Source organism: Bos grunniens, chromosome 11 (genome assembly GCF_055505025.1).
Source record: "Bos grunniens cultivar Pamir isolate PY7600 chromosome 11, Bosgru_T2T1.0, whole genome shotgun sequence".
Taxonomy (NCBI): domain Eukaryota; kingdom Metazoa; phylum Chordata; class Mammalia; order Artiodactyla; family Bovidae; genus Bos; species Bos grunniens.
Window position 1 is genome coordinate 104813651 of NC_141175.1, and position 13688 is coordinate 104827338.

General features: G+C 58.5%; 1 protein-coding gene across 1 annotated transcript in view; it reads right to left on the reverse strand.

Moving 5' to 3' along the window:
• Window positions 1-911: 911 nt before the first annotated feature.
• FER1L5 (fer-1 like family member 5) overlaps window positions 912-13688 on the reverse strand; it is a 53887-nt gene continuing 41110 nt past the window's right edge. The window contains exons 31-51 of the mRNA XM_086328161.1: window positions 12533-12714; window positions 11781-11942; window positions 11356-11457; window positions 9959-10105; window positions 9717-9879; window positions 9584-9609; window positions 8482-8757; window positions 8044-8163; window positions 7344-7505; window positions 7044-7135; window positions 6287-6457; window positions 5933-6081; window positions 5354-5493; window positions 3946-4034; window positions 3595-3690; window positions 3165-3306; window positions 2642-2741; window positions 2372-2565; window positions 1864-1973; window positions 1427-1574; window positions 912-1317 (exon numbers count right to left, since the gene is read on the reverse strand). Of these exons, the coding sequence (XP_086184287.1) occupies window positions 1096-1317; window positions 1427-1574; window positions 1864-1973; window positions 2372-2565; window positions 2642-2741; window positions 3165-3306; window positions 3595-3690; window positions 3946-4034; window positions 5354-5493; window positions 5933-6081; window positions 6287-6457; window positions 7044-7135; window positions 7344-7505; window positions 8044-8163; window positions 8482-8757; window positions 9584-9609; window positions 9717-9879; window positions 9959-10105; window positions 11356-11457; window positions 11781-11942; window positions 12533-12714 (2993 nt within the window). The 3' untranslated portion in view covers window positions 912-1095. The remainder of the gene's footprint in view (window positions 1318-1426; window positions 1575-1863; window positions 1974-2371; window positions 2566-2641; window positions 2742-3164; window positions 3307-3594; window positions 3691-3945; window positions 4035-5353; window positions 5494-5932; window positions 6082-6286; window positions 6458-7043; window positions 7136-7343; window positions 7506-8043; window positions 8164-8481; window positions 8758-9583; window positions 9610-9716; window positions 9880-9958; window positions 10106-11355; window positions 11458-11780; window positions 11943-12532; window positions 12715-13688) is intronic.

Sequence of the window (13688 nt, forward strand, 5' to 3'; positions counted from 1 at the left end):
TTCGGCCCATCCACCCTTGCTCTGCCTTCTGGGATGGGAGAGCCCTCTGCTCGGTGCAGAAGGCAAGGGGGGTCCCCTCGGCCGGCGGGGGTGGTGGTGTCGTCTTTGGCTTTCTCACATCCTTCCCACGAGCTGTAGGTCTCTCCTGCAGGTGGGGTGACAGTGGGGCCCTCCCGACCGCCCCCACGCACCAGGGCTTGGCCTTCAGTTTCTTTGAAACTGAGGAAGCAGATGGCTGTTTTGTGTTTTTGAGCTCCAGGGGAGACTGGATAGACACCTATGTTGGGGGCACAAGGGTGGGCTCGTGAACTGGCCCGAACCGGGGGTGCAGGAGGGAGATCTCAGCCTTGAGGAGACCACACTTGTGGCTTTCGTGTGATTCTAGCTCAGGAATTTTTCGAGGCTCTGAGGAAGGCAAGAAGACGTGAAAGAGGGTATACTACCTCCAGCCCCCGACTCGGGGCCAGCCTCAGAGCAACATGTGTGAGGTCTGACTAGCGTTGTAGCTTTTGCTTTGGTTCTTGCCTTGTGTTCTAGAAACACGCCAGTTCCCTTCTCCAGGGGATCTTCCCAACCCAAGTCTCCCACATTGCAGGCAGATTCTTTCCAGCTGAGCCCCCAGGGCAGCCTTCCTGTCGTGAGTAGGGCCCAACATTGCTCTGGGCCCTGGAGTCCCAGCTGTGTCCCAGGACGAGGGGGCCACCTGGCCACATGACAGGGGAGGGCAGCAGCCCTACCCTCCAAGGAGCCATCTCTCCTCACGGATGCCCTGGCCTTCTGTTTCCTCCAACCTGAGGCCCACAAAATGGATGAGCCCTGGAGGCTCAAAGAGGTGCCTCCCGCCCCTCTGGGTCTCGTCCCAGAGGCTGGCCTTGCCTATGGTGGTGTCAATCGCCCAGATACAAGGTGCCTCTCTGTTACAAATGCTCTTTATTTCAATGGAAAATTACAGCTCTGCCCTGCTTGTTGGAAGTGGTTTCTGAACAGAATGGCTAGACTATTCCAAGTCCCCAGAAACAAGGAACCTGTAGGAAGCTGAAAGGTGGGGCTGTCGGTGGGCCAGGAGCCCAGCCTGGCAGATGGGGGGGATTAGTTCTATGGGGCTGGAAGTGCTGGAAGAATATCCCGCAGGTGCGTCACGTGTCCCTGGAGGTGTTTCAGCCTAAGGGCCGTTGTAGGTTTCAGGCTCTGCTGGGGAGTGGTGAGGTTGGAAGAGTTGGTGCTACTGGCGTTTGGCGCATTGATGATATTGGCGTATATTTGAATGGGGGCATTCAGCCGAAGTTCCGGTTTGATCCAGCTCATGGCCAAATAGTTCTAGAGAGAACGAGCAACGGTCAGCCTGAGGTAGCAGCCCAGAAACACTCTCTCACATCATCCAAGAGGCATGGCACCTTCGCCCCTGTCCCCTAGGCTTGTCACTCACCGGAGCCGAATAGATAAAGTTGAACAGCAGAAGCCCTATGAGCAGTATGATGGCGGCGGCTATGATTCTGAAGCGATAGCGTCTCCAGAATACACGGATGAATTTCCCAATGGGTGACCGGAACCACATGAACAGGGTGTGGGTGCGTCTGTCCGAGAGCAGGGTTGGCAGAGAAGGGAAGAGGGCAGAGGGAACCTTCAGGTCAAGTAACCCAGAGCAAAAGGGCTTTCAGTTTAAAAAAAAAGCAGCTCTGCTTCTGCCCACCCCTCTCTCCCTGCAGCTGCACTCCCCTGATTATAACTGAGCATTGAGTTGGAGTTGAGGGGTGGGTTAAGTACCCCTCTTTACTTCTCAGCCCCCTCCCCAGCCAGGCCCAGCAGCTCAGCTTTTTGCACCAGGAAGAGAGCCTCAGTGCCTTTACCCTGCGGGACCCTTACAAGGGAGGATGGAGTGTAGGGTATTGGTTGGGTTCTGACTGGCCTCGTCCTGCCGCCTTGATTAAGGCTTCCTTTTCTGTCAGTATCTCCAGGGTCATCTTCACTTTACCCTAGAAACACCATGGGTTGTGGGGGCACTGAGTTCAGACAGCAGGAACAAGAACCTGCCTCTTCCAGGGTTCAGAAGGGAAAGGGGGTTCAGCTCAGGTCCCCAGAAGTCTGTTAGAGCCAGCTTATGTGGCACGGCGGGCTTCCCAGTGGCTCAGAGGTAAAGAATTCACCCGCCAAGGCAGGAGACTTGGGTTCAACCCCTGGGTCGGGAAGATCCTCTGAAGAAGGAAATGGCAACCCACTCAAGTATTCTTGCTGGGAAATCCCACGGACAGAGGAGCTTGGTGGGCTACAGTCCATGGGGTCGCAAACAGTTGGACAGGACTTAGCGACCAAACAGTGTGGCTCAGCAGTCAGCCCTGTAACCCAGGCAACAGGCACCTGCCCCAGCTCCTACCGACAAGCGCCATTTGCCACCATCGAGAACCTGGCAAGGCCACCAGCCAGCCACATTCTTCATCTTAAAGAGGGACGAGTGCTTGTGCTGGAGGAAGTGGGGCCACTTGGGGTCAGCCTCCAGCATCCTCACAGAGCACAGCCTAGCGTGCGGGGCCGGGAGGGGCATGTCCGACAAGTCCAGCTCCAGGACACCTAAACCCAGAGAAAGGTCGTCAGCGGGAAGGCACTTCCCTGCTCTGTGGCTGCGGGCCCCGCGCCGGGGTCTCACCTATGAAGTCATCCGTGGAGATGATGTTGTTGTCCCAGACCTGGATGATGAGCCGGGCTGGGAACTTCGTCACCGTGGGGTCCAGGCTCCATATGTAGTCCTGGAGGGTGGCAGGACGTGTATTACCGGCCTGGCTCTTGAGAGTTCATGGCCACTGAGCCGCTCACCACCCAGCAGCGATGGGACGGCCATGGAGTAGGAGGAGTGGCAGGAGGCCACATTCCAAGTGTCTCCATGCAACTCGCAGGCTCTAGGGGGAGGGGAGGAGCGTGTCTCACCCCCCACCCCACCTTGGGCCTGTTGGCTGTGTGCTTGGTCACTTAGTCGTGTCCGACTCTGCAACCCCGTGCACTTAGCCTGCCAGGCTCCTCTGTCCATGGGATTCTCCAGGCAAGAGTACTGGAGTGGGTTGCCATTTCCTCCTCCAGGGGATCTTCCCGACCCCAGGGATCGAACCCGTGTCTCCTGCATCAGCAGGTGGATTCTTTACCACTGTGCCACCTGCGAAGCCTGGGCATGTTACCTTCTCGCTCAAGACACACACGTGCTCTGCTGCCAGGTAGTCCAAGGTGAAGATGAACCGCCAGTTGAAGATGCCCTCCCCCGTCAGGGAGCGGTAGTGGACGTCCGTCTTCTGCGTGTCCTTCTCCAGCCCGAAGAGCCACCTGGGGCCAGAGTCTTCTCACCTGGGGTTCTCGGTTGATTGTCCCCACTCCCTGAGCTGGAGCCCCAGGGGGAGGGCCGCCCAGCACACCCTGAGATCAGGAGCATCCCCACTCCCTGAGCTGGAGCCCCTGGGGGGAAGGCTGCCCAGCACACCCCGAGATCAGGAACATCCCCACTCCCTGAGCTGGAGCCCCTGGGGGGAGGGCCGCCCAGCATGCCCCGAGACCAGGAGCACCCCCAGGAATGATAGAACTTGGCATACCGGAGGGCACCCTGTGCCCCCTCACCCTTTGACATAGATGTCGTTTATCCTGTCGTAACTTAAACTCTTCTCCTTCGGGTCCACAAGGGTAGTTTTCCAGATAACGCAGCGGAGCTCATACCTGCAGCCACCATTGTCTGAAGCTTTGTGGAGGAATAGCTCCCCAACCGCAGCCTCAGCAAAGGAACAGGCCTGGGAGGTGGGGGGGGCGGGTGGCTGTGCTCCGTTTCCACCCAAGTCAGGCTGGGCTTGGGGGGACGGCACGAAGCAGCGGCGCCCTAGAGTCCCAGCAGAGGGAAAGTGTCACAGTGACTCGGGGTTGGAGCCTGCTGGTGCCCCGCACACTGGCTGGGCCACCCTGCCTGGTGTCACTCACCTTTTAGGTTTCCTGGGCCCAATGTTGACTGGGGGGCCGGGAGGCCCAAGCTTCTTGGGGAAGATGTCCACCCACATTTGCACCTTTCCCTAGAGTGGACAAGGATAAGCTGGGCTTGGCCAACCCTCCCACCCCGCTACTCCCCGCTCTCGGCATGCTGGCCTGGTGGGGGTCCCCGTCCCAGGGTCTAGGCCTGCTGAGGCTGTGTTTCTAGCACTAAGTATTGGGGGATCTGGGAAGTCGATGGACTTCAGACAGGAAGTCAGCACACCACACACCAGCTTCCACTTTCTTTTTTTGGTGGGGAGAACATGCTGGTGGCGTGTGATGGCTGTGAAGCTGGGGGCTGTGGTGCTGGGGCATCACATGTCACTGGGGTCTGCAGGGGGATGCCATTTAACAGGCCCTGCCTGACAGCCTCTCTGCACGGGGCTACGAATGGGATGGGGGCTGTGTTGATTAACCACCTAGTGGCCCCGAAAAAGGGTAAGCTTGGTGATCACCAGGTCATTTCATGTTGTGGAACCACATCCTAAGGATACCAAGCACAGAGGTCTAGGCAAGAAGGGATAGAACCAGTGAGGAAAGGGGAGAGAAGAAAGCAAGAAGGAGTCACCAATACTTCGGCCACCTGATGTGAAGCGCCGACTCATTGGAAAATAACCTAATGCTGGGAAAGATTGAGGGCAGGAGGAGAAGGGAGCAACAGAGGGTGAGACGATTACACAGCATCACTGACTCAATGGACGTTAGTTTGAGCAAACTCCGGAAGCTGGTGAAAGACAGGGAAGCTTGGCGTGCTGCGCTCCATGGGGTCACAGAGTCGGACACAACTTGGCAACTGGACAACAGCAACAAAAAGAGCTACCAACGGTGAGTCCTTCAAACCACGTGACCTAGTTTTACTCTTCTGAAACCGGCCCCACTGAATGAGAAGACAAGTTCAGTGAGGGTGGTTTTAAAAAGTGCTCAGCAGAGAACTTTGTTACGTAGAACGTGCTGTCAGGTTGAGAGATGGGGAGAATGCCCCGAGCCATTCTGGTGGCTGGAGGACGGGGGATCACTGGGGTGCCTGTGGGGATCTTTATTCTTTTTGTTTGGGGTTCCTTGCTGTATAGAAAACACAGCCTGCATTTCACAGCCAAGTCAGGGTTATGAAGTCTGACCCTGGCGGGTGGGGCCCCCAAATGCTTCCACAGCAGACACAGGGCCTCAGTTTTTCATCAGCAACTTTTCCAGCTCTGACTCTCTCCACTCTGCGTGACGTCGCTGCAGCTTCTTATTAACACACCCAGAACAGATTTGTCGTCCTTGCAGTCACACCTGTGCATGCCTGGCCTTTCCTGCCCCTCTCATCCTAGATGGTGGGGCTTCCCTGCCTCCCGCTCTGGCCCCTCAAGTCTCATACCTGGTCAATGCCCGGCTGGCTGTCGCTGTACAGAGTGCGGGTCTCCACATGCTCGGGTACCAGCCCCTGGGTGTGCAGGAGGTACAGAGCCAGGCGCTCTTTCTTAGATCCCAAGAAGCGCGCTCTAGGGGGCTTGAGTTCTGTATCGGAGAGGGGATGGGGAGGAGGTATCAGGAAGTCAGGGGCCTTCCCATCCCCCACGTGGGCCCAGCCTTCACCCTCAGCCTGGGAGGCGGACTTGGTTATCCATTACAGGAGGGTATGGGACAGGGTGGTGCTGGTGGTAAAGAACCCTCCTGCCAATGTAGATTAGAGAGATGTGGGTTCAATCCCTGGGTTGGGAAGATCCCCTGGAACAGGAAATGGCAACCGACTCCATGCCTGGAGAACCCCATGGACAGAGGAGCCTGGCGGGCTGCAGTCCAAAGTTCACACAGAGTCGGACATGACTGAAGCAACTTGGCATGTGTGCAGAGGACAGGGTGGGGGGCAATGCCCTCTGGCAACACCTCCATCCTGAGCCCCACTGGAGGCAGAGGCCTGGCCCTGCGCTTGCTGGCAGGTGTGTATGCTTCTCACCAAAGCTTTGCAGTTCGAATTTTTTCCCGTTGTAATAAACAGAGTCACCCTCAGGGCTGAAGAGAGGTGGTGGTAGTCCCTTTCGCTTGGCGTGGTGCTCCAAGAGCAAGCTTGGGGGCATCTGATCCCGCCACCTGAAGGGTCCTGACCTGTGGGGAGACCTGAGTCCTGGAGAAGCCCCTGCTGCCCGCTGCAGGCTGACTGGTGCTGGGAGCGGGCCTGCAGATGGGTTTGGGCCCCAGCTCCCCGGCTCGGGATGCAGATGTCTTCAAGGGGAGCTATGGGTTCCTTCCTCCACCCTCACCTGCTCCCTTGCCCACCACCCGCCACCCCCCGCCCAGCTCAGGTCCTCACTGGCAATAGGATTTGGAGAGCCCACAACGAGCTCCAAAGCCAGACAGGAGTCGGTCTTCAAGGTCAATGACTGTGGTTCCAATCATATCATCAGGTGAGAATAGGTCAAAGTCATATAGCTGGATCTCTAGGTCTTTCTCCAGGGGGATGGTGCAGCTCAGTTCAAACATCCTGGGGGGAGGGTGTTGGAGATAGAGACTGAGGACCATGTTATCCACCTGCCTCCATTTCTCCAGCATCCTGGCCCCTGTGCCTGTGCGCCACTCTGGTCCCGGTGGATATAGAGAGCAGAGCCTGGCATGACTGTCCTCTGCCAATAACCAGCCCTCAGTCCTGGTGGGAGCAATTTTTTTTGGGGGGGGGCGGGGGGCTGCTCTGGGTCTTAGTTGTGACACGCAGGATCTTTGGTTGTGGTGCGAGAACTCTTAGTTGCAGCATGTGGGATCTAGTTCCCTGAGCAGGGTCAAACCTAGGCCCCCTGCACTGGGAGTGCAGAGTCTTAGCCACCGGACCACCAGGGAAATCCTGGGAGTAACTTTTGATAGGCCTGGGGTGCAGGACTCTGAGCTCCCTTCCAGGGCAGCGTGTTAGAGAGGGAGGGGAGAGCTGGGCTGCCCGTTGGTGCAGGTGCTTTGTCCATCCGTTGAACACGATGCTAGGAACGCAGAAGCTAGAAGAATTGTCTGCTTCCAGGACTGCTCCTGACCCGCGGGGGAGGAGAGTAGGGGTGTGGGACCCGGCGCACTGGGCGGCTCACACGCCAAAGATGGGGTCCAGAGTGTTGGGCTGGTACTTGTCCCGGTTGCCAAGCATCGTCTGTCCCAGTTTCAGGATCACGTAAGGGTCACACTGGGGTTCAGAGAGAAGGGAGGGGAGGACAGGAAATAGGAATCAGCCTGGGTTGGCGAGGGAGCACCGGAGTGGGTCAGAGAGGAGCCCTTTGTGCAGACGTCTGGGCGTCAGCCTGAGGGAGCTCCAGGATGCTGCAGTGCAGAGTGAGGTGTAGGGGTGGGCAGGGCTGGGAGGCCAAGTGCTGCGGCTCGGGGGTGCTGGTTACCAGGCCGTTGAAGTCTTGGGGCTGCAGGTGGAAGGCTCGCACGATGTACACCCGCACCAGGCACTGCTGGGGGAAGTCCTCTTTCTTAGGCCAAAGCGGGAACTGGCGAGGGGGCTTGGGCGCTTCCGGGTTCTCAGGAAAGGGGTAGACGCGGAACTGGCCCTGTGCGTGTGTCAGGGAGAGAAGGTCTTGGCCGCCAGCCTGGCAGCAGCGGCCTGGCTGTGTAAGTCCCTCCAGGAGGGGCCCCGGGTCCCAGGTCAGAAGAGTGGGCTGTGTTGAGGATGGCAGGACCTGAAACCCACAAGGACCCTTGGGGGCAAGTGCTGCAGAGATGCTCAGGGAGGACCATGATGTTCAGGAGGGGTGATCAGGAAGGGCATTCAGAGGGGTGTTAACACAGGAACTGAGCTCCCGGTTTCTGCTGAAGGGAGCTCTCCACCCCCATCCACCCCTCCAGGTCCACACTTCTTTTCAAAAGCTTGAGCCTGAGCAGGGATTGAAAAGCCCTAGCCCTTCCTGCATCAGGGGAGGCAACCCTGAGTCCCTTCAGAGGTCAGTCTCTGACCCCCACTCCCAAGACTGTCAAGCCCTCCATTCCCATCCTCACAATGAACATATAGAACCAGGGCTCCTATCAGTCTTCCTCCGGGCAGAAGGGGCCCAGGGTGATGGGTGCAGCCACGCAGGGTTGGACACACACCTTGAACTCCCCTACCACAGGGCTGTCCAGCCTGGGCCATTCCTGGTAGAGTTTGAAGGTCTGGCAGAAGTCCTGCAGGCCTTGGAAGGCTGGCACAGCCTCTAGCTCGCAGTCATACACCTGTGGGAGGGCACGGAGGACCCCGCTGGTGGGGGCAGCCAGCCAGGGCCTGGCCTGAGGGGACCATTCCTAGGATGGGGCCGGCGGAGGGACCCCTGGGGTCAGCACAGCTGCCAGTGGGAGTGCTGGTTCCTGAAAGAGTGTGGCCACGGGTCTTGTGGTCCAGAGTCTTGTGAAAATGGTGCGGGAACACTGCCTGCTGCCCCTCTCCCCGTCTCCACCAGCGTGGCCGTTCCCTGAGGCCTCGGTACCCGTGTGCTGGCCTCCCCCAGGACTCTCCCATCCCTCAGTGGTCCTCGCTCTCAGGGGCCTGCGAACCTTCAGGGTGTGATAGTCTTTGTACTTGTACTTCAAGGTCTGGGGAGCGTCTCCGGTGGCCCAGAACAGCTTGCTCCACCAGTCTACTTCCTGGTCGTATTCGTCCTGGCAGGGAGAGGGGCATTTTGGCCCCTGGGGAAGGGGCACGGTGGCTTCCTCTGCCCCCACCCTTCCCCTGAGCTGCCCAGGGTTGTTCCTTATTCCCCGAGGCTGAGCCTCCATCACCTCAGCTTTGCTGGACTTGAACCAGAACTTTTCATAGAGGTAACCTAGGAGCTGAAAAATGACTGCACATGAGCGAGGCGAGGCCCAGCTGCCCATCGCCTCCCACTTCCCAGGGGAGAACAGGCTCGAGGTCACGGCTCCCTTCCCATTCACAGAGGCCTCTTAATTCACGGGTCCTCAGACATAGGATGGGGGCCAAGAAGGAGGGGAAGGTTTGTTCTAGGTTCTCGTTGCCCGCAGCCCAGATTGAACTCCGGAAGGCTCAGAAGTTCAGAGCCTTAAGTCCCACCCCAGGCTCCTGGATCCGAATCTGCATTTGTTCAGGATGTCCCAAGGATTCCTGTGCATTCAAAGTCAACAGGTGCTGCTCCAGGGCAGCAGTTCTGAAGTTCAGAAACACTGGAATCACTTGGGGTGGGGTGAGGTATGAAAGCGTTGTCACTCAGTCGTGTCCGACTCTGTGACCCCGTGGACTGTAGCCCGCCAGGCTCCTCTGTCTGTGGAATTCTCCAGGCAAGAATACTGGAGTGAGTAAGCCATTCCAGGGGATCTTCCCCACCCAGGGATCGAACCCAGATCTCCCACATGGCAGGATTTTTTACCATCTGAACCACCAGAGAAGCCCTTGGGAAAAAAAAAGAGAGATTTATGCCACCTGGGTCCTACCCCCAGCAGTTGGTCAATAGCCTGGCCATCAGGGCTTTTTAAAATTCTTGAGCAATTCTAATGTGCAGCCCAGGTTGAGAATTGCTGCTCTTGAGTTTCCTTGAACAAGTAGGCCTCACCCTGGAGGCACAGACATCAGAGCTCTGTTTACCCACCTCAGGCACAAGGGCCATTTCCTGAAATAGCACAGGGCCTCCGGCCCTTCACTCACCTCCTGGTACTTTTTCACCGACAGCGCTGAGTGGAGAAAGCGCAGTCGTGAGTCTCGGAAGAGGGGACGAGGGGGAGGATGAGGGGCACCCTGTGGGTGAGGCTGGGGGAGGGGCAGGGAGAGAGGGTCATACTTGGGGGCCGCGGGGGCACGTAGTCCTCGGCCCAGGGGTCACAGAAGTAGGGCTGCAGAGAGTGGACGTTGGCCTGGCCCACCACGGTCTCCTGGCCGAAGTCCTGATTGTCCACCACCTTCAGCACCAGGGGCAGCGCAAAGGTCTCCTCCGTAGGCATGTACTGCAGCCCCGGACAGGCCAGGGCGTGAGGCTTCCCGCGCGGCGGGCACTGTCCCAGCCCTCGCCCACAGCGTCCTTACCAGCGTGAGGAGGAGGGCTGACTGGGTGAAGTTGGGATTGGTCTGGAAGTCCCTGATGGGCTCGGTCTGCAGGGACTCCTCCCAGCATTCCACCAGGAGCTGGGGCGAGCGCACCTGCTTCATGTTGCGAAGGCCCCAGACCAGCATCTGGCGGGATGGACAGCGGGTGAGGACGGGGACAGGCGGCGCCTCTGTGTCGGGGGCCCAGCCTGGCTGGGGGGCTGCAGGGCCAGGGCACGAGGCTGGGTGCTGGAGAGTCTGGCGGCGCACTCAGGCCCCCTCTCCTGTGAGAAGGAGCGCTTCTGCTCCAGGCCCGGGCACTGTCCCTCTCCTCCTTGCTCCCTTGCTGCCCGTCTGGCCTCTAAACATTTCTCTGGGGGCTGAGTTCCTGACGCTGGCTGCCTCCCAGGCCTACAGCAGCTGGTGTGGCCCCCGGGCTCCTAGGCATGGCTGTGCCCTCTAGCTCATGGATGTCTTGGGTCCCACAGAGCTCCATGGCCAGTCAGCGGGATAGTGCCCTGAGACCTCGCTCTCAGTGGACCCACACTGGGCACCCCACGAGCGGTTCACACCCTCCTCACAGAGCTGCCTCGGGGCAGACTGGGAACCAGCCACCTGGCCTGACCCGGGCTGTGGTGCTGGGATGACCTGACCATTGTCCACTCTTGGCCAGGTCTGCGGCAGGCATGTGGGTTCTAATATGGGGCCTTCCATGCTACTCTTGGAAGAGGTGAGAAACGTCCTGTCACTTGGAGTCTGGCAGGACCAGGCTTCAACTCTGCTGCTGCCACTGAGCCCCTGTGTTACTGTGTGTGGCTGTGTTATTTCTCAGAGCCTGAATTTCCTTCTTTGGATGGTAGTAGTCCCTAATTTTTGCTCAGGGGCCACGTGAGGCTCACACACAGTAGGTAATGAATGCTAAAGCCCTTTGTCTACGACTTGCTGAGTGCCAAGCCACTCAGTCATGTCCGACTCTTTGCGACCCCCTGGACTGTAGCCCACCAGGCTCCTCTGTCCATGAGATTCTCCAGGCAAGAATACTGGAGTGGGTTGCCATTTCCTTCTCCAGAGGATCTTCCCCACCCAGGGATGGAACCTGTGTCTCTTACGTCTCCTGTATTAGCAGGCAGGTTCTTTACCACTAGCGCTACTTCATGATATTTTGCTGCTGCAGAGATTTGCATTAAAATACTGCAAAATATTCTATCAGAGCTTCTGCCCTTCACGTCTCTCCTGTCTCCCTGTGTCTCTCACAGGGTATCTTCTCGGGGTCTGAGCTTTTGGTCAGGTAGGCAGAAGGCACAAGAGGGTGAGCAGAGAGTGCTCCGCGATGCTCAACTGCTCTGGGGACAGCTTGTGCCCCGCCCGCCCGCCTGCCCCGCTCCACACTTTGTCACCTCAATAGCCATTTTCCGGAGCGTGGGCTGGATGCTCTTGGGGAGGATGTAGATGCCATTCTTCCAGGGCACACTTAACATGGGCAGCTGCTGTCTGAGGCTCTGAAGGGATGAGGCAGGGGAGTAGGGAGCATGAGGCCCCATTGGTCTGGTCCTATTGTGCTCCTCCCCCACTCAAGCAGGACCCTGAGAGCACTCAGCTGAGGCGGCCCTGGAGCCCTTTGGGCAGAAGCTAGTGGCGAGTCATGGAGAGGCTGGGCAGGTCGGCACCACCCAGCCCAGTGGTGTCTGAGCCAGGGCCCCCCAGGGCTTTCTTGAGGGACTGGGCTTGGGGGCTGCCGGTTGTGGGAACCCATGGCAGAGGAGTGGGGCAGGGTCGGGGCGCTGAGCACCCCACCTCCCAGCTGGGCCCCCTCTCCTAGCACCTCAGTTTCAAGGATCAGCTCACAGGACGCCAAGATTTCACCCTCCTCGTCCTCCAGCCCTTTTACAAGGGGGTGCCACCTCATAGGGGGCAGGATCCGGTCTTGGGCGTCCAGCCAGACCACCGGGTGCCATATGCTCCGTCCCCACAGTGTCTCATTGCCCTGCAGGGAAGGGGGAAGTCACAGAACCTGGGGCCCAGGCTGGCAGCATTCCAGCTCCTCCCGGGATTCCGACGACACCAGGGTCAGGGCTGACATTTATGTTCTCAGGATGTGCTCTGCGAATCAGCCTCACTGAGCACTTTCTGAATATTCTCCTCTACAAGAATGACCCCTCACAGGAATTCCCTGGTGGTCCAGTGGTTAGGACTGCTCACTTCCACTGCAGGGGGCATGAATTCAATCCCTGGCCAGACAGCTAAGATCCCTTCCTGCCACGTGCATGCATAAGTGCTGTCGCTCAGTCATGTCCAATTCTTTTCAACCCCATGGACTGCAGCCCGCCAGGCTCCTCTGTCCATGGGATTCTCCAGGCAAGGAGACTGGAGTGCCTTGCCATGCCTTCCTCCTCCAGGGGATCTTCCCAACCCAGGGATCGAACCAGTATCTCTTATGTCTCCTGCACTGGCAGGCGGGTTCTTTACCACTAGCAACACCTGGGAAGCCCCAATCATGCTGCACAACGAAGCAAATAAAATAAGATGAATAAAATACAGTCTCCTCAGAGCTCTGCCCAGCCCAGCCCGCCTCACCTGGGGGTCCCGCTGCCACAGTTCCAACACCACACAAGGCGGGCTCTCTCTGGTGTCCTGAGGGTTCTCGTACAAAAGGAGGTGCTGAAAGACGAGCGTCTGGGCCCATGTGGGGGCTGTAGAGCTCTTCAGGGTTTGGGTGCACTGGCTGTGGTTCAAGAAGACCAGCCTGATGAAGGGCCCTGGGGGCGGAAGTTGAGGAGGTGGTGCCTTGGAGCTACTGAGTGAAGCCCTCCTCTCTTCGAGCCGCTGGCACCACCGGATCCAGTGCCCAGGGAGGCTTGGGCCCGCCAGCCGCAGCCACTCCAGCTCCCCCAGAAGGCCACCTCAGCGTTAGGCGCAGAGCCCATGGGCTGATAGCCAGAGGCCACCTTAAACTGTCATAGCTGGGGTCCAGGCGTCACAGACTCAGAGCGCCCCGTGGCTTCTCTGGAGGGGTTCTGGGGGCCAGGCTACATGTACATGGCTACTCTTCCTCATTATCAGCAAGTGGCCTTGGCATCAGGGGACATCACAAGGCCCTTTGGAAGAGGCTGGTGGTGGTTTAGCTGCTCAGTGGTGTCTGACTCTCTGCAATCCCATGGACTATGTAGCCTGCTGGGCTTCTCTGTCCATGGGATTCTCTAGGCAGGAAACTGGAGTGGGTAGCCATTTCCTCCTCCAGGAGATCTTCCCCACCCGGGGATCAAACCTGCGTCTCTTGAATCTCCTGCACTGCAGGCGAATTTTTTTTTACTGCTAAGCCACCAGGGAAGCCCTCTCGATGTTCCCAATGGACACAGCTCCCAGCGGACACCCACTGCCCCGGCTAGACCCCGTCCAGCACTCTGACCTCTGACAAAGAGGGCCACTGCCAGCCCAGGGCACCTGAAATCTCCCTGTGGGGCCAGAAATTGCCAAACCTCATGCCCACCTGTCATCTGTCCCATGCAAGGGACAAGTGGGGCCCAAACCTGTCTCCCTCTCTCTAGCCTGCGTGTCTCCTCCACCCCGGCCCTCTTCACGGCCCAGCTAAGTGGTCTCTTCTGGGTGGAGCCTCCCCTTCCTGACCTCACGGTGTTGGGGACACACCGACAGACCGCGCCCATCCTGTGTCCCCTGTTCCCGTGTCTTTTCCGCAACCAGGCTCATGAGCTGCTGGGGGCAGGGGTCTGCA